This window comes from Sapajus apella, unplaced genomic scaffold (assembly GCF_009761245.1).
Source record: "Sapajus apella isolate SASKATOON/1434 unplaced genomic scaffold, GSC_monkey_1.0 scaffold51, whole genome shotgun sequence".
Taxonomy (NCBI): Eukaryota; Metazoa; Chordata; class Mammalia; order Primates; family Cebidae; genus Sapajus; species Sapajus apella.
The window spans coordinates 16,495,553-16,519,786 of record NW_022436991.1 but is presented as its reverse complement, the minus strand read 5'-3'; the positions used below and the strand labels follow the sequence as shown (position 1 = coordinate 16,519,786).

At 42.3% G+C, this 24,234-nt stretch overlaps 1 protein-coding gene, 1 long non-coding RNA gene and 1 other non-coding gene across 8 annotated transcripts in view; 1 reads left to right on the top strand and 2 right to left on the bottom strand.

Moving 5' to 3' along the window:
* The window catches only part of ITGAM (integrin subunit alpha M), a 59,964-nt gene that overhangs the window by 22,157 nt on the left and 13,573 nt on the right, over window positions 1-24,234 (bottom strand). For 5 of the 6 annotated variants that reach the window (XM_032243309.1, XM_032243311.1, XM_032243312.1 and 2 more), the window contains 7 exons: window positions 22,988-23,141; window positions 20,496-20,646; window positions 19,468-19,541; window positions 19,169-19,298; window positions 18,439-18,581; window positions 5,391-5,531; window positions 5,082-5,294 (listed from right to left, as the gene is read on the bottom strand). In XM_032243309.1, coding sequence (XP_032099200.1) covers window positions 5,082-5,294; window positions 5,391-5,531; window positions 18,439-18,581; window positions 19,169-19,298; window positions 19,468-19,541; window positions 20,496-20,646; window positions 22,988-23,141 — 1,006 coding nt within the window. The remainder of the gene's footprint in view (window positions 1-5,081; window positions 5,295-5,390; window positions 5,532-18,438; window positions 18,582-19,168; window positions 19,299-19,467; window positions 19,542-20,495; window positions 20,647-22,987; window positions 23,142-24,234) is intronic. The other variant, XM_032243310.1, reaches the window with a different exon arrangement.
* On the top strand, window positions 3,354-3,494 carry LOC116526753. Its single transcript, XR_004258257.1, has one exon. It is a non-coding gene; the product is annotated as a U4 spliceosomal RNA (small nuclear RNA).
* LOC116526713 lies at window positions 12,447-16,114 on the bottom strand. Its single transcript, XR_004258234.1, has 2 exons — window positions 13,726-16,114; window positions 12,447-13,058 (listed from the first exon to the last, which is right to left on the bottom strand). It is a non-coding gene; the product is annotated as an uncharacterized LOC116526713 (long non-coding RNA).

Here is a 24,234-nt window from a genome sequence, read left to right as displayed (position 1 = left end):
TTACCAAAACAGCATGATACTAGTATACAAATAGGCACTTAGATCAATGGAACAAAATAAAGAACCCAGAAATAAAATCAAATACTTATAGCCAACTGATCTTTTACAAAGCATACAAAAACATAAATTGGGAAAAGGATGCCCTATTCAATAAATGGTACTGGGGAAACTGGCAAATCACATCTAGAAAATAAAACTGGATCCCTTTCTCTCACCTTACACAAAAATCAACTCAAGATGGATCAAAGACTGAAATCTACTACCTGAACCCATAACAATACTAGAAAACTCTTCTGGACATTGGACTAGGCAAAGAATTCATGACTAAGGTCCCAAAAGCAAAATGCAACAAAACCCGAAATAAATAAGTGGGACTTAATTAAACTAAAAAGCTTCTGCACAGCAAAAGAGATAATCATCAGAGTAAACAGACAACACACAGAATATAACTTGTGTGTGTTGTCTGTTTACACAAGAAAATATTTGCCAACTATGCATCTGACAAAGGACTACTAACCAGAATCTACAAGAAACTCAAACCAATCAGCAGGGAAAAAACAAATAATCCCATCAAAAAGTGGGCAAAGGATATAAATAGACAATTCTCAAAAGAAAATACACAAATGGCCAACACACATATGAAAAAATGCTCAACATCACTAATCATTGGGGAAATGCACATTAAAACCACAGTGAAATACCACGTTACTTCTGCAAGAATGGCCATAACTAAAAAGTCAAAAAACGATAGATCTGGCATGGATGTGGCGAAAAGGGAACACTTTTACATTGCTGGTGGAAATGTAAATTAGTACAACATCTATGGAAAACAGTATGGAGATTCCTTAAAGAGCTAAAAGTAGATCTACCATTCAATTTAGTAATCCCATCCCTTCTTTTCCAAAGGAAAAGAAGTCATTATATAAAAAAGACACACATGAGCATGCATGTTTATAGCAGCACAACCCACAGCTGCAAAGATATGGAACCAACCTGTGGTACCCATCGACCAATGGGTGGATAAAGAAAATGTTATATATGTATATACACATATACATACATATATATACATATATACATACATGGAGTACTACTCAGCCATAAAAAGGAACAAAATAATGTCTCTTGAAGCAACTTGGATGGAACTGGAGGCCGTTACTGAAGTAACTCAGGAATGGAAAACTAAATATTATATGTTTTCATTTTATAAGCGGTAGCTAAGCTATGAGGATGCAGAGACAAGAGAGATATAATGGACTTTGAGGACTTGGGAAAGGGGAGTCTGGGAGGAGGTAAGAAACAAAAGATTATATATTGGGTACAGTGTATACTGCTTTGATGACAGGTGCACTAAAATCTCAGAATTCACCACTATAGAATTCATCCTTGTAACCAAAAAACACTTGTACTCCAAAAGCTACTGAAATTTTTTTAATCATATAATAACTATAGTCCATTCAGTTCTTTCTTAAATTTTAGAAAAGCTATATAAACTACCGGTACATGACTTGAAGATTGCTCTGGCTGGGCAAGGTGGCTCACATCTATAATCCTAACACTTTGAGAGGCCGATAGCTTAAGGCCAGAAGACCAGCCTGGGCAACATAGTGAGACTCATCTCTACAAAAAAATTTAAAAATTAGCCAACCACAGGGGTGCACACCTATAGTCCCAGCTACTTGGGTGGCTGAGAAGTGAGAATTGCTTGAGCCTAGGTGTCAAGGCTGCAATGAACCATGATTGCATCACTGCACTCCACCCTGGGTGACAGAGGGAGATCCTGTCCAAAATAAAAAAAAAAAAAGAAAGAAGGAGAGAGAGAGAGAGAAACAAAGAGAGAGAGAGAGAGAGGAAAGAGAGAGAGAAAGAAAAGAAGGAAAGAAAGAAAGAAGAAGGGAAAGAAAAAGGAAGGAAGGAAGGAAGGAAGGAAGGAAGGAAGGAAGGAAGGAAGGAAGGAAGGAAGGAAGGAAGGAGGGAAGGGAGGGAGGGAGGGAAAGAAAGAAAGAGGAAAGACAGAAATTGTTCTTTCTTTGGCTGATTAAGTAATGCCCTCACAGCACTAGAGATTGCACAGTGAGTGACCTTTCTGGATAAACCCAATAGCGCCACTAGATGGGCTGATTGAGCTTGTCTGAAAAGCGCTCGCAGAGCCCAGTGCCTGCCATTGCACAACAGATGAGCCTTTTCCTTTCCACACTAAGAATTTTCTTCTGTTTTTAGTGTGGCTTCTTTTTGGCGCAGAAATAGTTGCTGTGATGAAAATATTCCTTTGTTAGTAAAGATGGTAGCTACATCATTTTGAAAGAACCATGAGCATGAGCTATTTTTAAAAGCCTTAAGTAGTTTACTTATTTGTCAGGGTTGATGCTTGATTGTATTAACACTGTTTTATTATAAGGTGACTTTTTTAGATTAAAGTCAAAGAGGTTCTATATTTGTATTATTACAGATCATAGTTACAACAGAGTGAGTTCTGCATACTGACTTGTGTAGTGAAACCTTAAATAAGTTAGTAAGAAAAGCAGTTTTCTAAAGCCATTATATGGGTGATACAGAGTTCATAATCATAATAAAGTTCCTTGTATTTGTGAATTATAGAACACTACTTTTTATGAATCCATATTTTTAGGGAAATTTAGGAATAACATAGAACTGATAAGTTAGTAAAATAAGTTTCACTGGATCTTTGTATATAATCATCTCTAGTACTGTGGAAATTGAGGATTCATTATGCTGTGATCAACTTCAAATACCTTTTAGTTCCAAATATATGCTTTAATAAGCCTTGTTTTTTCAAGTATGTGCAAAGTTGAGCAACATCACTGGATTTTCTAAAACTAATGTAAATGTCTTTCATTTAATGTCATTCGCCTCTAATAAAATGCAGGAATATTCCTGCATTTTATTAGAGGCAAATGACATTAAATGAAAGATGTCTATCTTTTTTTTTTTTTTTTATTTTGAGACATAAAGTGTTTCTTTTTATCCAGGCTGGAGTGCAATGGCGCGATCTCGGCTCACCGCAACCTCTGCCTCCTGGGTTCAGGCAATTCTCCTGCCTCAGCCTCCTGAGTAGCTGGGATTACAGGCACGCGCCACCATGCCCAGCTAATTTTTTTTTGTATTTTTAGTAGAGACAGGGTTTCACCATGTTGACCAGGATGGTCTCGATCTCTTGACCTCGTGATCCACCCGCCTCGGCCTCCCAAAGTGCTGGGATTACAGGCTTGAGCCACCGCGCCCGGCCAAGATGTCTATCTTTATGCTAGTATCATACTATTTTAAGTACAGCTTTGTCATATAGATATATGACAAACCCCATCTTTACTAAAAAATACAAAAAATTAGCCTGCAGCTTGGCACAGTGTTAGTATTGTAGCCAATGAGGTTTATCCAAGGAGCGATTATTGCTAATTTAAAACTTTTCCTAATACCCTGCCATTACAACTTGAAATATACTTAGCATTGGCACTTTTTGACAGTCTCTATGGAGACTGAATTAAAAAAAAAATTATCTGGGCATGAAGGCGCATGCCGTAATCCCAGCTACTCGGGAGGCTGAGGCAGGAGAATCGCTTGAGCCCAGGAGGCAGAGGTTGCAGTGAGCCAAGATCGCGCCATTGCACTCTAGCCTGAGCAACAAGAGTGAAATTCCATCTCAAAAAAAAAAAAAAAAAATAGAACTACCATATGATTTATCCCACTTCTGGTTATTTATCCAAAGAAATTGGGAGTACGATCTCAAAGAGATACAAACATGCCCATGTTCGTATTCACAAATGCCCATATTCACAATAGCCAGGATGTGAAAACAGCCTAAATGCCTATCAAGAGATGATGGGTTGTTTTCCTTCCCTCTCTACCAGGAAATGACGGATTTTTTAAAATGTGGTATATACATACAGCGGGATATTATTCAGCCTTAAAAAGAAAGACATCAGCCTGGGCAACATAGGGATACTCCATCTCTACAAAAAATAAAAAGAAATTAGCCAGCCATGATGGCAGGGCCCGCAGTCCCAGCTACTCAGGAGACTGAGGTGGGAGGGTCGCTTGAGCCCAGTAAATTGAGGCTTCAGGGAGCCATGTGTGCACCACTGCACTCCAGCCTGGGAGACAGAACAAGACTTTGAGAAGAAGAAAGAAGAAAGAAGGAAGAAGGAAGAAGAGGAGGAAGAGGAGGAGGAAGAAGAAGAAGATTCTTTCATTTGTGACAACATAGATGAACCTGGAGGACATTATTCTAAGTAAAATAAGCCAGTCACAGAAGGGAAAAAACTGCGTGATTCTCGCGCCTGTAATCCCAGCACTTTGGGAGGCTGAGGCAGGCAGATCACTTGAGCCCAGGATTGGAGACCAGCTTGGACAACATGTTGAAACCCCGTCTCTACAAAAAAATACAAAATTTAGCTGGTAATAGCAGAGCATTAAGCCAAGCACAGGGCCCGTCTGAGAGCGGCACAATCACTCATCCGGGAAGTGTGCAATCCCATAAGGTGGCCAGCCGCATGCACCTCCTATTGCTGTAGAAATAATCAAGCTAGAATTAAGAGCCTTTGAGATTTCTGTGAAGTGTGTGTGTGTGTGTGTGTGTGTGTGTAAGTGTGTGTGTGTGTGCGCGTGCCCGTGCGCGCACACGTGTGCTCCCATGCACGTGTGCAGTTCTGACTGTCACTCTGGCTGCTGGAGTACAGTGTGTGACCAGGGCTCACTGCAGCCTCCACCTCCCAGCCTCAAGCAATCTTCCAGCCTCAGCCTCCTGAGTAACTGGGACCACGGGTGTGTGCCACCATATCTGGCTTTTTTTTTTTTCTTTTTTTTTTTTTTGAGAGGTGGGTTCTCACTATGTTGCCCGAAGTGGTTTTGAACTCCTAGGCTTAAACAATCGTCCCACCTTGGCCTTCCAAAGTGCTGGGATTACAGGCATGAGCCACCAGGCCCAGCCACATGTTTTATTATTTTTGAAGGTTCTGAAAGGAGTACTATGAGAACTGATCTGCCAGCTGTGGGCACACTGAATTAGAAGGAGAAAGATCAACAAAGAGGCTACTGTCATGACAAGGACAGTAAACAGGTCTCACCTGGCTATGCGAGGGGCTGATGCCAAATCCTGAGGTTCCATGAAACAGGTAAACAGCACCCCGGTTGTCCTCCTCTCCTGGGGCCCCAATGGCCACGTCCGTCAGCTTGTCCCCATTCACATCCCCCAGCACTGTCAGGGCTGCCCCAAAGCGGCCCCAGGGGTGGCCCTGCTCCCCGTGGAGAACAGCGTCACACTGCCAACGAGCCCTCTGCTAAACACAAACAGTGTCAGGCCCCAACCCAGATGACACCTCCACCCCTCCACCCACCCCGGGCCCCACCCAGCCCAGGTCTCATCGGCCACTCACCCCCTTGGGCAACGGGCACACGGACACTTGGCCCCCTCGGGTCTGCTCGTAGTAATGGGGGGCCCCGACAAGGACCAGGTCAGTGCTGCCGTTGCTATCCACATCCACAGAGCAGAGGGAACCCCCGAAGTAGGCGCCAATCTGAAAGAGACAGGGCCATCATCACACACCTCTTCCCACCTAAAGTAGACATGGGGGTTTTCGCTCTGTGAAGAAAAGTTATGCCTGCTGGGGGAATCCCTCTGGAGCAGATGTGATCTTCTATGTGATTCATGATAAATTACCATTGGCATGTGCTGCCAGCTAAAAGAACCTACACAATAAGACTGGCAGAGTGGCTCCTGCCTGTAATCCCAGCTACTTGGGAGGCTGACGTGGGAGGATCCCCTGAGCCCAGCAGTTTAAGGCTGCAGTGAGCTTTGTCACCACTGCACTCCAGCTTGGGCAACAGACCCCAATATCGAAGTGTATATATTTTTTAATAATTTAAAAGATAAAACATGAAGAAGCGTATAATAGAGTCAACGGACAGAAAGTGAGGATATGCCCCAAACTGTATTCCTAGGAGATTAGTAAGGCAGCAAAGAAAGACTTCGGTTGGAAAATACAGATAGAAAATTCTAGAAAAGCAGACAGACTACCCTTTCAATATCTTGAGAATCTTCAGGGGGGTAAAAAGTCAAAGTTGGCACTCTGAGTAATAAGGCTAATAACTGGCTTAGATTAAAAATAACTATTTCTGCCCAGGAATATGTTTTGTAAGATCAAGAAATACTGTTTACCACCAAGTAAAAAAAAGTTTTGAATATCTTCAAGGTCAATATGTAGAATTCATCCATAAAATTCACCTATTCATCCATTCATTCATTTATTCATTCATTCGACAAACAAGTGTTTCTTATTGCAAAGTACAAGGCCCGGTAGTCGAGACAGCAGCTTCCAGGGCTCTCAGTGCAGCAGGGTGGAGAGGAGGAGAGTAATTGATGGATTAACAGGGAGATATGTATAGCAATTTCAAACTGGGACAAATTCTAGGACGGGAATGTGCAGGGGACATCATGCCCCGACTCACTGCAACATGATCTCTGCCTCATACACCATTGAGGGAAGACTCATTAATAACTAAATACAGGCATATAAGTTTTATCCTAAAGTCAACAGAATTTTGATTTCTTTTAGATCAGATTTATTGGCGTAGAGTTTACATACAACAAAATTCAGCCTTTTAGTACACAATTTTATAAGTTTTGACGAACATATAAAGTCATATAACCAGCTGTGTGCAGTGGCTCATGCCTGTAATCCCAGAACTTTGAGAGGCCAGGGCAGGTGGATCACCTGAGCTCAGGAGTTCGAGACCAGCCTAGACAACATGGCAAAACCCTACCTCTACTAAAAATACAAAAATTAGCTGAGTGTGGTGGCCAGCACCTGTAGTCCCAGCTACTTGGGAGGCTAAGGCAGGAGAATCGCTTGAACCCAGGAGGTGGAGGTTGCAGTGAGCTGAGATCATGCCACTGCACGCCAGCCTGGGTGACAGAGTGAGACTCTAAATAAATAAATAAATAAAGTCATATAACCAACACCACAGTCAAAATAGAAATAGTTGCATTATCCCCAAAATATTCCCTATGCCGCATCATAGTCAATTTCTCCCCTCCAACTACCAACATCTGGCAACCACTCAACTGTTTTCTGCCCTTAGGATTTTGGTTTTTCTGGAATGTTATGTAAATGGAAGTATATTGTATGTGACCTTTTTAATTTGGCTTCTTTCACCTACAATAATGCATTGAAGATTCATCTGTGTTGTTGCAGGTATTAGTAATTTGCTCTCTTTTATTGCTGACCAGTATTCCCATTGTATGAGTGTGCTACAGTTGGTTTATCCATTCCTTAGTTGAAAGACATTTGGGTTTTTTCTAACTTGGGGTGATTATTAACAGAGAGACCAGAAACATTTGCATACAGGTTTTCATGTGAACATCTGTTTTCATTTCTCTTAAGTAAAGACTTGGGAGTGGAATTGCTGGTATGGTAACTTGTATGTTATACTTTATTAAAAATTGCTTATTTTGAATTTATTTTTATATGGTGTGAGGTATGGATGGAGGTTATTTTTTTTAACTATGGATGTCCAATTTTTCCAGAACCATTTGGTGAAAAACTCTTAACTGTCTTTCCACCTTTATTGCAAATTAATTGGTAAAGTGTGACATTAATGTAAAATGTGTGGACAGAAGTTAAAAGGTCGAGTTTTTGTATGTGGTCAAAGCTGTTATCAGCTTTGCATAGACTGTTATAACTATAAGATGTTTTATGTAAGCCCCATGGTATCCACAAAGAAAAAAAAAACTGTGGTAGATACACCAAACATAGAAAAAGGAATCACAACATATCACTACCAAAAAAAAATCGAATCCTAAAGGAATACAGCAAGAGAGGAAGAAAGAATGGAACAAAGGAACTACAAAACAGTCAGAAAACAATAAATGAAATAGCGATAATAGTCCCTACCTGCCAATCATTACTTTATATGTAAATGGATTAGATTCTCCAGTCAAAGGACATAGAGAGGCTGAATGGATTTTTTTTAAATCCAACTATATGCTGCCTATAAGAAACTCAATTTAGATTTAAGATCACACATAGGCTAAAGTGGAGGGATGGAAAAAGACATTCCATGCAAATGATAACCACAGGAGATCAGGATGGACTATGGTTATATCAGACGAAATAGACCTTATGTTAAAACTGCCACAAGAGACAAAGAAAGTCACCATATAATGTTAAATAAGTCAATTAATCAAGAGAATGTAACAATTGTGAACATATATGCATCCGACATCAGATCACGTAAATATATAAAGCAAATATTAGCAGAACTGAAGAGAGAAGTAGGCAGCAATACAATAATAGTATTATCATTATTATATTCTAATAATAGCAGGGAACTTCAGTATCCCACTTTCAACAATAGTTAGATCATCCAGACAGAAAATCAATAAGGAAACAGCAGACTTGGACAATACTATAGACCAGATGAATCTAAACAGACATATACAGAACATTCCCTTCAATACCAGCAGAATACACAGTCTTTTCAAGCACATGTGGAACATTTGCTAAGTAGAGATCATACGTTAGGCCACAAAACAAGTCTTAAGAAATTCAAGATTTTAATCATAACAAGTATTGACCAAGCACAGTGGCTCACGCCTATAATCCCAGCACTTTGGGAGGCCAAGGCAGGTGGATAATCTGAAGTCAGATATTCAAGACCAGCCTTACCAATATGGTGAAACTTCTGTCTATTAAAAATACAAAAATTAGCCTGGCATGGTGGCAGGCACCCGTAATCCCAGCTATTCGGGAGGCTGAGGCAGGAGAATTGCTAGAACCCAGGAGGTGGAAGTTGCAGTGAGCCAAGATTGTGCCACTGCACTCCAGCCTGGGCAACAGAGCAAGACTCCAACTCAATAAATAAATAAATAAATAAATTATATCAAGTATTTTTTCTGACCACAAAGGTTATGACACTAGAAATCAATAACAAGAGGAAAATTTAAAAAGCCAAAAATAGGTGAAAATTAAACAACACATTCCTCACCATCCAGTGGGTGAAAGAAGAAATCAAAAGAGAAATCAAAAATATCTTAAGAAAAATGATGCTGAAAATACAACATACCAAAACTTACTGAATGCAGAAAAAGCAGATCTAAGAGAGAAGTTTAAAGAGTTAAACACCTACATTAAAAATCACCTAAGTATTGATTGATCATTTCTGGTGGTATGGCGATTTTTTGTTTTATTCTTATAATAAAGATTTCTGATTTCTATGTGATGTTGCAGTCAATTTGTAATAAAAATTAAAAAAACAATTTTACTTTAATTTTGGAAGGAAGGAAGGAAGGGAGGGAAGGAGGGAGGGAGGGATGGAGGGAGGGAGGGAGGAGAAGGGAAGGGAGGAAGGAAGCAACCTAACTTTACACATCAAGGAAATAGAAAAACAAACTAAGCTCAAAGTCAGCATAAGAAATAAAATGATAAAGATCAGAGCAGAAATAAATCAAATACAGGCTAGAAAAATAATAGAAAAGATCAATAAAACTGATAGGGTTTTTTTTTTTTAATAGAGGTGGAGTCTCACTATGTTGCCCAGGCTGGTCTCAAACTCCTGGGTTCAAGCAATCCCCCCACCTCAGCCTCTGAAGTGCTGGGATTGCAGGTGTGAGCCACCACACACAGTCAGAGTTGCCCTTTTCTTTTTTTGAGATGGAGTGTTGCTCTGTCACACAGGCTGGAGTGCAGTGGCACGATCTCAGCTCACTGCAACATCCACCTCCCAGGTTCAAGCGATTCTCCTGCCTCAGCCTCCCAAATACCTGCGACTATAGGCACATGCCACCACACCCTGCTAATTTTTTGTATTTTTAGTAGAGACGGAGTTTCACCATGTTAACCAGGGTGGTCTTGATCTAACCATGGTCTCGATGCAAACTGTGTATCCAACAAAGGTCTAATATCCAGTTTCTACAGGGAACTTAAATTTACAAGAGAAAAACAAACAACTGCATTAAAAGGTGGGCAAAGGACATGAACAGACACTTTTCAAAAGAAGATATACATGCAGCCAAGAAGCGTATGAAAAAAGGCTCAATGTCATTATCATTAGAGAAATGCAAATCAATACCACAATGAGATATCATCTCATACCAGTTAGAATGGCTACCAATAAAAGTCAAAAATAGATGCTGCTGAGGTGTGGAGAAAAGGGAACACTTATACTGTTGGTGGGAGTGGTAAATTAGTTCAACCATTGGGGAAAGTGGTATAGTGATTCCTCAAAAAGCTAAAAGCAAAACTACCATTCAACCCAGCAATCCCATTACTGGGTATATACCCAGATGAATATAAATCATCCTACCATTAAGACACATGCACATGAATATTCATTGCAGCACTAGTCACAATAGCAAAACATGGAATCAACCTAAATGCCCACCAAAGACAAATAAGATAAAGAAAATGTGGTACATATATACTGTGGAATACTATGCAGCCACAAAAAAGAGCAAGATAGTGTCTTTTGTGGGAACATGGATAGAGCTGGAGGCCATTATCCTTAGCAAACTAACACAGGAACAGAAAATCAAATACTGCATGTTCTCACTCATTAGTGGGAGCTAAAAAATAAGAACTTATGGGAGATGGGGAGTTGGGGAGGGATAACATGGGGAGAAATGCCAGATGTAGGTGATGGGGAGGAAGGAAGCAAACCACACTGCCATGTATGTACCTATGCAACAATCTTGCATGTTCTTCACATGTACCCCAAAACCTAAAATGCAATAAAATACATATTTTAAAAAAAAGAACTTATGAACACAAAGAAGGAAACAGACACTGGGGTCTACTTGAGGGTGGAGAGTGGGAGGAGGGAGGAGCAGAAAATAGGGTACTAGGCTTAATACCTGAGTGATAAAATAATCTGTACAACAAACCCCCATGACATGAGTTTATCTGTATAAGAAACTTTCACATGTACCCTCAAACCTAAAGTAAAAGTTAAAAAATAATAATAAAATGTTGATCTAATTTTTTAAAAATAAATAATAAATAAGAAGTGACACCTACTTAATGGTATTTATCTAGATTCTTTTCAAAATTCTTTTGGATAGTCTACATTTTTATTTTTATACAAATTTTAGAATTGACTAAATTCTACATTCAGCAAAATATACTTCCAGGATTTTTAATTTTTTATGAATACATAATGGTTGCACACATTTATGGGAAACGTGATATTTTGATACAAGCATACAATGTGTAATAATCAAATCAGGATAACTGGGATATCCATCACCTCAAGCATTTATCATTTCTTTTCTTGGGAACATTCCAATTCCATTCATATAGTCATTTTGAAATATACAATAAATTATTGTTAACTATAGTCACCCTACTCTGCCACCAAACACTAGGTCTTATTTTTCCTAACTAACTGTATTTTTGTATCCATTAACCATCTCCTTTCTACCCCATCCTTCTCACTACCCTTCCCAGTCTCTGGTATCCATCATTCTACTCTCTACTTCCATGAGATCCATTTTTTCTCATATGAGTGAGAACATGCAATATTTGTTTTTCTGTGCCCAGGTTGTTTTACTTAACATAATGTTCTCCAGTTTCAATCCTGTTATTGCAAATCACAAGATTTCATTCTTCTTATGGCTGAATAGTATTCCTTTGTATATCAGAAAAATGCAAATAGAAACTACAACGAGATATCATCTCATTGCAGTTAAAAGGGTTTTATTGAAAATACAAATAATGATGGAGGCTGGCAAGGATGCAGAGAAAGAGGAACTTCCATGCACTATTGGTGGGAATGTAAATTAGTAAAGCCACTATGGAGAACAGTATGGAGGCTCCTTAGAAAAACTAAAAATGGAACTACCATACAATCCAGTGACTCCACTGCTGGGTATATCTCCAAAGGAAAGGAAATCAGTATATTGAAGAGATAACTGCACTCCCATGTTTATCACAGCACTATTCACAATAGCTGAGATAGAGAATCAACCTAAGTGTCCATCAACAGATGAACGGATAAAGAAAATGTAGTACAGGCCGGGCGCGGTGGCTCAAGCCTGTAATCCCAGCACTTTGGGAGGCCGAGGCGGGTGGATCACGAGGTCAAGAGATCGAGACCATCCTGGTCAACATGGTGAAACCCCGTCTCTACCAAAAATACAAAAAATTAGCTGGGCATGGTGGTGCGTGCCTGTAATCCCAGCTACTCAGGAGGCTGAGGCAGGAGAATTGCCTGAACCCAGGAGGCGGAGGTTGCGGTGAGCCGAGATCGTGCCATTGCACTCCAGCCTGGGTAACAAGAGCGAAACTCCGTCTCAAAAAAAAAAAAGAAAATGTAGTACATGTGCACAATGGAATATTATCCACAATTTTCACTGCACTGAATCTGTAGATCAACTCAGGGAGAATTGACACTTTAACAATATTGGAATTCCAATATTCAAGTCCATGACCACAGTGTATCTCTCCATTTATTTAGGTCTTTTATTTCTTTCATTAGTGTTTTGTAGTTTTCAGCATAAAGCTATCATACACATTTTGTTTGATTTATACCTAAATATTTCAAGGTATTTGATGCTATTGTAAATGGTACTTTTTAATTTAAATTTCTAATTGTTCAATTATATTATAAAAATATAACTGATTTTTATACATTGATCTTGTATCCTGAGAGCTCACTGAAAAAAAAACCCATTATCATAGCTTTTTTACAGATTCTTTGGAATTTTCCATGCAATCATATCGTCTGCAAATAGAGATGGTTTTATTTCTTCCCTTCCTCTCTGTACTTTTTTTTCTTCTTTTTCTTACTTTATTGCATTGGCTAGGTCTTCCAGTACAATGTCCAATAGGAATTATAAAAGTAGATATTCCTGCCTTGTTTCCAATTTTAGGAGAAAAGCATTCTCTTTCACTGTTAAGTAAAATGCCTGCTAGAGATTGTTTGTAAATGCTCTTTTCAGGTTGAGGAAGTTCCCTTTAGCTCCTAGTTTGCTGAGAGTATTTTTAATCATAAAAGGATGCTGTATGTTGTCAAATTATAGTGCTATATCTGTTAAGGTAGTTACATACCTTTTCCTTTTTTTTTTTTTTTTTTTTTGAAAGAAAGAGAAAGAGAAATGGGGAGAGAGAACAGGAGTCTTGCTCTATTGCCCAGGCTGGAATGCAATCTAAAAATAGGTGTTAAAAACCTCTTTTATGCTGATAATTGTGCTTAACAGCAGAGACAGGAAGGAATAAGGGAAGAAAATACAAACAAACAGCCAACCAATATTTCATTTAAGTCTGTGAAATGCTATGCAAATGCTGAAGAGTGATTTACTTCCAATTATGTGGTCACTTTCAAAATAGGTGTAATATGATACTGAGAGAAATGTATGTTCTGTGGACCTGGGGCGAAGAATTCTATAAATATTCACTGAGTTTATGTGTTCCAGGTCTGAGTTCAAATCATAGATGTCCCTGTTAATTTTCTATCTCGTTGATCCGTCAAATATTAACAATGTGTTTTCAAAGTCTCCCGCTATTATTGTGCGGGAGTCCAAGTCTCTTTATAAGGCATTAAGAACTTGTCTTATGTATCTGGGTGCTCCTATATTGGGTGCATATATATTTATGATCATTGACTCCTGTTGTTGCATTGATCTTTTTACCATTATGTAATGTTCTTCTTTGATTCTTTTAGTCTTTGTTACTATTAGAGCCTATTTTGTGAGAGACGAAATTTACAACTCCTGACTTTTTCCTCTTTAATCTGCTGTTATGGTGAATCACACTGATTTTTTTTAAAGTAGCTTTTATAATTTGGATTAAATTTACATACCATAAAATTTACCATTTTAAAGTATAAGGTTCAGTGGGTTTTAGTATACTCACAATGTTGTATAATCACCACCACTACCCCCAGAACATTTTCATCTTCCCAGAAAGAAATTCTGTATCTGTTAGCAGTCACTTCCAATCCCCAGCCCAACCCCCAGCTCCTGGAAACCACTAATTTACTTTCTGGCTCTATGGATTTGTAAAGTTTGAATTGGGAAGTGTGAACCCTCCAACTTTGTTCCCCTTTTCCAAGATTGTTTTAGATACAGGATCAATACGTAAAAATCAGTTACATTTCTGTATCATTGAACGAATGGAAATATAAATTTAAAAAACAGTGCAATTTACAATAGTGCCAAAGGCCATGAAATACTTAGGTATAAATCCAAGATATAGGTCCCTTCTGTTTCCATATGAACTTCAGAATTAGCTTGTCCATTTCCGCAATATTGATCTTTGGGATGTTGAACAGGCCCTGCGTCCCTAGGATAAACCACACCTGCCCTTCTCTCCCATTTTCTCCCACCACTCCTCCCACCCCCATACACCCACATTCTGACCTCCATTCCATACTCTCTCCCTCTTCTGGCCCCTTTCTTCCCCCTACTTCTTTCACTTCTCTTGTGTTTCCACCACAGGTCTTGGCTTAGCTGCCACTTCCTCCAGGGAGCCTTCCCTACTGCCTTTCTGTGGCTGCCCCTCCCATTTGCTCTCATAACTGCCAGAAGCTCCCAGTTTAAGCATCTATCACCCCTCTGATGGTCATGTGCGTGTACGCCGTGTGGGGTGGGGGGTTGACCAACCAGTCTTCCTCATGTGGTCCTGACCACACACCCAAAAGAGCGAAGTGGCATCCCATCTACACTTAACTTCCCGTAATTCCTCAACACTTTCTTCCCCACGCCATCCCTTATATGTATCAGGCACTGACGCCATTCAATGGCCAATGGGTATTTGTAAAACATTTAGAGAGACCATGGGAAGAATTTGACTATGGGCAAAGAATTATGACAAGCTGTTCAGGTATCAGGACAAACTGGTTTCATCTCCATACAATGCATTAATTACAGGTCAAAGAGAACCAGTGACAAAAATTTTAAAAACACACAGAACTACAGGCAGACACAAAAAACGAAGTACCTGGGAACACTGCTAACCAAGGAGGTAAAAGGTCTCTACAAAGAGAGACACAAAACACTGTTGAAAGAAAATCAGAGATGACACAAATAAATGCAAAAATATTCCATGCTCATGGATTGAAAGAATCAATATTGTTAAAATGGCCGTAAGGCCCAAAGCAATTTACAGATTCAATGCTCTTTGTATCAAACCACCAATGCCATTGTTCACACAATTAGAAAAAACTATCCTAAAATTCATATGGAACAAAAGAAGACCCTGAATATGCAAAACAATCCTAAGCAAAAAAGAACAAAGCTGGAGGCATTACCCCACCCGAATATAAGGATATAGTAATCAAAACGGCATGGTACTGGAACAAAGACAGACACATAGACCACCAGAACAGAACAGAGAGCCCAGAAATAAAGCCACGCACCTACAACCATCTGATCGCCAATAAAGCCTATGAAGCAAGCAATGGGGAGGGAAGTCCCTATTCAATAAATAGTGCCGAGGTAGCTGGCTACCCACATGCAGAAGAATGAAACTGGACCTCTTCCTTACACCTTATACAAAAATCCACTCAAGATGTATTAAAGATTTAAACGTGATTAAAGATTTAAATCACACGGATTAAAGATTTAAATGTGAGACCTCAAACTACTAAAATCGTAGAAGAAAACCTCGGAAATACTCTTCTTGACCCCAGCCTTGGCAAAGAACTTTTGGCTAAGTCCTCAAAAAGCAACTGCAACAAACACAAAAATCGACAAGTGTTTCTGTAGAGCAAAAGAAACCATCAACAGAGTAAACAGCAAACTTACAGAATGGGAGAAACTATTGCAAGCCACGTCTGGCAAAGGTCTGAAATCCAGAATCCTCAAGGAACTTCAACAAATCAACAAGCAAAAAACAAATAACCCCATTAAAAAGTGGGCAAAGGACATAAACAGACACTTCTCAAAAGAAGACATACAAATGGCCAGAAAAAAATTGGAAAAAAAATGTTCATTATCACAAATCACCAGAGAAATCCAACTCAAAGCCACTGTGAGATACCATCTCACACCAGTCAGAATGCTATTTTTAAGAAGACAATAACAAGGACAGGAACGGCGGCTCACGCCTGTAATCCCAGCACTTTGGGAGGCCAAGGCAGGCAGATCACCTGAGGTCAGGAGTTCGAGACCAGCATGACCAACAAGGAGAAACCCCCATCTCTACTAAAAAAAAATACGAAATTAGCCAGGCATGGTGGCACATGCCTGTAATCCCAGCTACTCAGGAGGCTGAGGCAGGAGAATGGCTTGAACCTGGTGCGGGAGGCGGGGGGCGGGGGGCAGAGGTTGCAGTGAACTGAGATTGCGCCACTGCACTCCAGCCTGGGCAATAAGAGTGAAACTCCATCTTAAAAAAAAGAAAAAGAAGACAATAACAGATGCTGGCGAGGCTATACAGAAAAAGGAATATTTATACACTGTCGGTCGGTGGGAATGTAAATTAGTCCAGCCACTGAGGAAAGCAGTTTGAAGATTTCTCAAAGAACATAAAACAGAGCTAGTATTCAACCAAGCAATTTCATTACTGGGCTTATAGCCAAAGGAAAAGAAGCTGTTCTACCAAAAAGACACATGCTCATATGTTCACCATGGCACCGTTCACACTAGAAAGACATAGAATCAACCCAGGTGCCCATCAGTGGTGGATTGGATAAGAAAATGTGGTACACATACACCACGGAATACTATGCAGCCATATAAAAGAGTGAATCACATCCTTTGCAGCAACATGGATGCAGCTGGGGGCCATAATCCTAAGTGAATTGACCCAGGAGCTGAAAACCAAATACTGCATGCTCTCACTTATAAGTGGGGGCTAAACATTGGGTACACATAGACATAAAGATGAGAATGACAGGCACTGCAGACTACCAGATGGGGGAGCAGGAGGTGTGGGTTGAAAAACCACCTATTGGGCTGGGCACAGTGGCTCACGCCTGAAATCCCAGCATTTTGGGAGGCCAAGGCAGGAGGATTGCTTGAGCTCAGGAGTTCAAAACCAACCTGGGCAACAGAGTGAGATCCTGTCTCTAAAAAAAGAAAAGAAAAGAAAAAAGAAAAACCACCTATCGGGTACTATGCTCACTACCTGGGTGATGGGAGCTGCAGCCCAAACCTCGGCAAGACACAATGTATACATGTATCAAGCCTGTACAATGTACCCCCTGAATCTAAAAGTTGAAATGACTATTTTTTTAATTGAAATGAAGTCTCGCTCTGTCACCCAGGCTGGAGTGCAGTGGCACGATTTCAGCTTATGGAAACCTCTGCCGCCTGTGTTCAAGCAATTCTTGTGCCTCAGCCTCCCGAGTAGCTGTGATTACAGGCACGAGCCACCATGCCTGGCTAATTTTTCTTTTCATTTTTTATTTTTAGTAGAGATGGGGTTGCGCCATATTGGCCAGGCTGGTCTCAAACTCCTGACCTCAGGTGATCCACCTGCCTCAGCCTTCCAAAATGCTAGGATTACAGGCGTGGGCCACCATGTCCCACCTGAAATTATTATTTTTTTTTTTTTAAAAAGAACTATAAACCAGATGAGGTGGATCATGCCTGTAATCCCAGCATTTTGGGAAGCCGAGGCAGGCGGATCACAAGGTCAAGAGATCGAGACCATCCTGGCCAACATGATGAAACTCCATCTCTACTAAAACAAAAATTATCTGGGCATGGTGGTGCATGCCTGTAGTCCCAGCTACTCAGGAGGCTGAGGCAGGAGAACTGCTTGAACCCAGGAGGCGGAGGTTGCAGTGAGCCGAGATCACGCCACTGCACTCCAGCCTGGCACCTGACATCAGAGCGAGACTCTGTCTCAAAAAAAAAAAAAAAAAGAACTATAGGCACCATATCATGGGTGCAGCCCTGTTTCAGGAATTTGCAATAATGATTTGGACTAGAAATTTTTGCCTCACTCACCAGTTTCCACATAATATGTGACCGTGCTGCTTTTGCAGGGGTGATATTCAAAATAATGAACAGCTGGGGCTGTACAGGTGCTGAGCAGGGGCGTGGCTGGAGCAGGTCCTACAGGGCCCGTTGAGGTGTCCTGCCTGACCTCATAGTTGCTGGATCATGGGGAAACCCAAAGAGACTGGAGCAGCACCAGCGTGCAAGGGTGAGGGGGACTCTACCATTTATCAATGAATACGGAATTATTTCAATATTTTATTAACATGGCTAACCTGGTTATTGATGGGCTGAATACCAGCTCTGAGTACAGGAAGACCCATAAAGAGCTCTGTGCAGGCAAGCATTGTTATTTATCATTGTCAAAAAGCTGGGGACCTGGCATTCTCAAATGCTACGCTGATCCCACAACTCCCCAGCTCACAGCCCCCCGAGGCTCCTTTACAGGACGGCCATGCAGGTCATCTGAATACCCCTCCCACAATCTCTAAGCCCCCAGGGCACCTCTGTTTGCACATTCATGCTCCACACACCGTACTCACCTGGGTGCCCTTGACATTAGCATTGGACTCCCACATGCCAGCGTTCTGCCTGAACATCGCCACCAGGCCGACATGCTGATACCGAGGCGCCCCCAGAACCAGGGTTTGAACCCGGTTCCGCAAGATGACAGCGGCAGCATAACCTGAAGGTGGGGGTCTGAGAGGTGAAGTGTGTTCCCTGCCCCCTCCTCTGCCATGCAGACCCACCCCTTGAGTAGGAGCACTGGGGCAGCCCCACGCTTGCTGTGTTGGGGTAACTGATCCCTGAGCTATATTCCTCTTTATGAAAATTATTACAATTCAATTTGGAAGTTTCTGGCCAGGCGCAGTGGCTCACACCTGTAACCCCAGCTCTTTGGGAGGCCAAGGCAGGTGGATCATTTGACGTCAGGAGTTCGAGACCAGCCTGACCATTGTGGTGAAACCCCGCCTCTACTAAAAATACCAGAAAAATTAGCCAGGGGTGGTGGCGCACGCTTGTAAACCAGCTACTTGGGAGGCTGAGGCAGGAGAATCACTTGAACCCAGGAGGCAGAGGTTGCATGAGCCAAGATCACACCATTGCACTACAGCCTGGGCGAAAAAAGCAAAACTCCACCTCAAAAAAAAAAAAGGAAGTTTCTGGCTTTAAAGCTATCCCAAGAGCCTATGAAAGACCGAGACATCCACGCTAGTTGTCATATGCCACATCCTGACACCCTCTTAGAGTAACTGTTGCCCTCCCACTTACCCAAGTAAGCATCATTCATGTCTGAATCCACTCTGGTCATGTTGATGAAGGTGCTTTTCTCCTTTGATGTATACAGAAAGGCTCCACCAGCCCAGTCATAGCTCCCCACAGTGCTCAGCAAGGGGCCGTTCTGGGAAAGGGCAGAACAGGGTTGATGAGAAAAGATAAAGGGACCAGGGCTGCCCCTCACAGAGCTACTTCCCAAGTCACAGAGAAGAGCCCCCAGTCACCCGCATCTCCGCTATCTTTTCTCTTGCTACCCCCACCCCATCCCCGCAATTTAATGAAGGGCCACTTACAGAGGTGATGGCAGCACTGAACCCTTCCTGAGACATCTCATGCTCAAAGGAGCTGGTACTTCCTGACTGAGTACCTGTGAAGAGGAGAACTTTTTACAGAAGGCTGGGCACAGTGGCTCACACCTGTAATCCCAGCACTTTGGGAGGCTGAGATGGGCGGATCACTTGAGGTCAGTTGGCCTGACCAACATGGTGAAACCCCATCTCTACTAAAAGTAGAAAAATTAGCTGGGTGTGGTGGCAGGAACCCGTAATCCCAGCTACTCAGAAGGCTGAGGCAGGAGACTCGGTTGAACCTGGGAGGCAGAGGTTGCAGTGAGCCAAGATCGCACCACTGCACTCCAGCCTGGACAATAGAGCAAGACTCAGTCTCAAAAATAAAAAAAAAGAAAGAAAAGAAAGCAGAGTAACCTAGAACAGGTACTGAAAATCCCAATGCTCTGGTGACCAGACAAAAGGAGGCCCCAGCGGGATCTGTGTCAAGCTGGATACACACATCCCTCTTAGAGCTGTGGCAGCCTTCGCCTCCAGCCACTTCCTGCCAAGTGGAAATGGTCTTCAGGGTCTTCAAGGTGTCTTATCTTCCAACTTTTCAAGATAAGCCATAAACCCAGACTATATATGAAATTCCCAAATTTCTAAATTCCTTTTATTCAACAAACATTTACCAAGCACCTTCTGAGTACCAGGTGCTATTCTAGGTGATCAGGATACAAGAGTGAACCAAACAGACAACTGCTGGCAACATATCCAATTTTTTGGAAAAATACTGGGTGGGATTTGACTCCCCCATACTCCAATTTGCCAACTTGTAGCCAGGATTTGCAAAATTAGAGATAAAAGTATGGATTCTTTGACTTCAAAGAAATTGACCAAGTGAGGCCGGGACTGGGAGCTGGAGGCAGCGGAGAGAGTTGATGCTGGGGGATGCCAAGTGTTAGGAGGGGCTGGATGCTAGAGGGGAATATGTGTTCTGGGGTCGGGGGCTGCCTCTGGAGCTACTCTGGGAACACAGATGCCTGACTCACCCTCGATCGCAAAGATCTTCTCCTGGAGCTGGTTCTGAATGGTCTTCAGAGCCTCGAAGTTATTCACCCGGAACACATGCTCACGAGGCGGCTTGGATGCAATGGTATTAAGCTCTTGGCGGGATTTCTCACTGCTGAAGGCATCTCCCACCTGTTCCAAAAATGAGGCCAAATCACGGGTTGAGGGTAGTAGTATCATCTGGCAAAGACAATTCTGCAGGAAACTAGTCTGAACCATTATTTCTCAAATGAGGAAATGCATCAGAAGGTCCCTGGGACACGGTTGCCAGGTATAGTTGAGCAGGTTGTACACTGCACAAGGCACTGTGCCAAGGAAGCAACTTGGGGCAGAAACCCGGCTGCTGATCCATCTGCTGTGCCACGTCTCCTGGTGTAGAGCTGACCTAGAGGAAAGGAAGCCTTTTCCTTATATGAAACTATTTCCTACATGCCAAGGCATGTATCCATGGTGATATCACTTTCTGTGTCATGCAGGTGCTGTAGTAGTTTGATTACACGGATGATCCTGACTCCTTGCCTCTTCCTGTATCCAACCCTTTCCCCCAGTGCTCTGTTTGCCTTCCTGCTCTTGGCAGAGTCATGTGCCCCCTTCATTGACTCTAGGCTCAAGCATGAGTCTTGCTTTAGCCCACTGTATATAGAGCACCCTTGACATAACTGACTCCATCTTAGAAAAAGGCTCCATTCTATATTTCACTGAGCATTTTGCCAACAAGAATAAGATTGTTTCAAAACAAATTTTAAAAATAGGCTGGGAGCAGTGGCTCATGTCTGTAATCTCAGCACTTTGGGAAGCTGAGGTGGGCAGACCACTTAAGGTTAGAAGTTCAAGACCAGCCTAGCCAACATGATGAAATGCCATCTCTACTAAAAATACAAAAAAAAAAAAAAAAATAGCCAGGTGTGGTGATACATGCCTGTAGTCCCAGCTACTCAGGAGGCTGAGGCACAAGAATCGCTTAAACCCAGAAGGCGGAGGTTGCAGCGAATCAAGATCATGCCATTGCACTCCAGCCTGAGTGATGGAGCCAGACTCAGTCTCAAAATAAACAAACAAACAAACAAACAAAGATTACATCCAATCAGTTAAGGATGCAAACAAGCACATTCTTCCCTGTCTGTTCTCACCAGCGGGCTCTGTAACTAGAAGAGGATCAGGCTTTCAGCTGCTCAAAGCAGCCATCTGAACTCATACCACCTCACAGTTGTTGGTCCGGAGAGCCTGGCCTTTGTCACCGAGGACTCCGCCACATCAAAGACTCTGCCTTGCAAGACTGATGGGACCAGGACCCTTGGGCCCAGACCCGGAGTCCTTTTCATTCATCCTTTCTCCTCTCTCTTTTTCTTCTGATGTTACTTTGTTTGCTGTGGAATGTTTAACCTGTAACTTTTAGATATTGACTAAGTATACGATTATACGGCTTGCAACATTGGCTGACTCCTGGGTGGCTTGAGCCTGTGTGTCGGAGAGAACAAGGGGAGAACTGCCTCCTTGGGAACTCCATGCAGCTCCTGGTGTTTGTGATTGAAATAGCATCAGTGAAAGCCTGACATTGTGCAAAAACACAAACCTACGTGGACCCGGTTATTTCTAACCTTGCACCGCTCCTGATACGCATGGATCTCATCAAACATGATGCAGAGGCAGGAAAAAGCACTTGCAGCTGGGCACGGTGGCTCACGCCTGTAATCCTGGCACTTTAGGAGGCCAAGGCAGTCGGACCACAAGGTCAGGAGACTGAGACCATCCTGGCTAACATGGCGAAACCCCGTCTACTAAAAATACAAAAAAAAAAAAAAAAAATTAGCTAGGCATGGTGGCACGCAGGCCTGTAGTTCCAGCTACTCGGGAGGTTGAGGCAGGAGAATCACTTAAACCTGGGAGGCGGAGGTTGTAGTGAGCTGAGATCACACCACTGCGCTCCAGCCTGGGCAACAGAGCCAGACTCTGCCTCCAAAAAAAAAAAAAAAATGAAAAGAAAAATCACTTGAACATCTCCACTGTTCTCTTGCTCTCCTGCCTTCACCATGAGGACATGCCCAGGCTAGCCCCAGAGAATGAGAGCCAGGATGCCAAACAGCCAAGTCACCCAGTGTTTCTACCCAAGGCCATCTGGTGCAGTGGACAGACATAGCTGGTGATCCTCAGAAGCAGAGCGAGCCCGGCCAAGATCAGCAGAGCAGCCTACCAACCTGCAGCTAATGACAGTGAGGAAGGCCACTGAGACCAGAACCCTTGGCCGGCTGACCCACAGACTTACTTATTATTTTAAGTTGCTGAATTTGGAGATAGTTTATTACACTGCGTTGATGTGGCAATAGACAGCTGATATGGCGTATATGAGGTGGAAATAGATCTCATGTCACTTATATTTTATTCACATTTGTATTAACATTTGTAAATTGAAGTGAGGACGGACCCACATAGAAACCCTCCACAGAAGCATAAGCCTGAGAGCTGCATTCCATACCCCAATGACATAGCGAATGACTCCCTCTCTGTCTGCCTCGGGGATGACGTCCTCATATTTCAAGGGATCACCAAACTTTTCTCCATCTGTGATGACAACTAGGATCTTAAGGGCATTCTCTCGGGCTCCCTGGCGGACGTTAAACTGTTCTTGTCTGTGCAGGGAAGAGGAGGGACAAAGTCAAATGCAAGTAGATGACACAGTAATTTTTTTTTCAGACATAGAGACTCAGCTGGTCGAGGTGGTTCACACCTGTAACCCCAACTCTTTGGGAGGCCGAGGTGGGTGGATCACCTGAGGTCAGGAGTTCAAGACCAGTCTGACCACCGTGGAGAAACCCCGTCTCCACCAAAAAAATACAAAAATGAAGGGGCCGGGCACAGTGGCTCAAGCCTGTAATCCCAGCACTTTGGGAGGCCAAAGCGGATGGATCCCCTGAGGTCAGGAGTTCGAGACCAGCCAGACCAACATGGTGAAACCCCATCCCTACTAAAAATACAAAAATTAGCTGGGCATGGTGGTGCACGCTTGTAATCCCAGCTACTCGGGAGGCTGAGGCAGGAGAATTGCTTGAACCTGGGAGGTGGAGGTTGCAGTGAGCTGAGATCACGCCACCATACTCCAGCCTGGGCAATAGAGCGAGACTCTGTCTCAAAAACAAAAACAAAAACAAAAAGAGAATGGAGACATGTCACAGAACAAAGACCAAATGGAGCAACTGGTGTGAATGAATATGGTGTGAACTGCTGGTAGTAATGCAAAACAGTACCCTCGCTTTGAAAAATAGTGTGGCAGTGTCTCATAAGTTAAGCATATACTTATATGACCAAGCAATGCCACTCCTAATTATTCACCAAAGAAAAATGAAAACTTGTGTCCACACCAAAACCTGTATGTGAGTGCTTACAGCAACTTCATTCATAATCACAAAAAACTGGAAACAACTCAAATGTCCTTCAGTGGATGGATGGTTAAATACACAGGGAACATTGTACAATGGAACACTACTCAGCAATAGAAGGGAATGAACCAATGATTACATGCAACGACACATATGGATCTTAATGCATTAGGACTCAAAAGGTTAGATACTTTATAATTCTACTTATACGACATTCTGTAATAAGCAAAATTCTAAGGACAGGAAAGTGAGCAGCAGTTGTCAGGGCTGGGGGGCGATGACTGAAAACAAAAGGAATGGAGGCCAGGCGCAGTGGCTCAGGCCTGTAATCCCAGCGCTTTGGGAG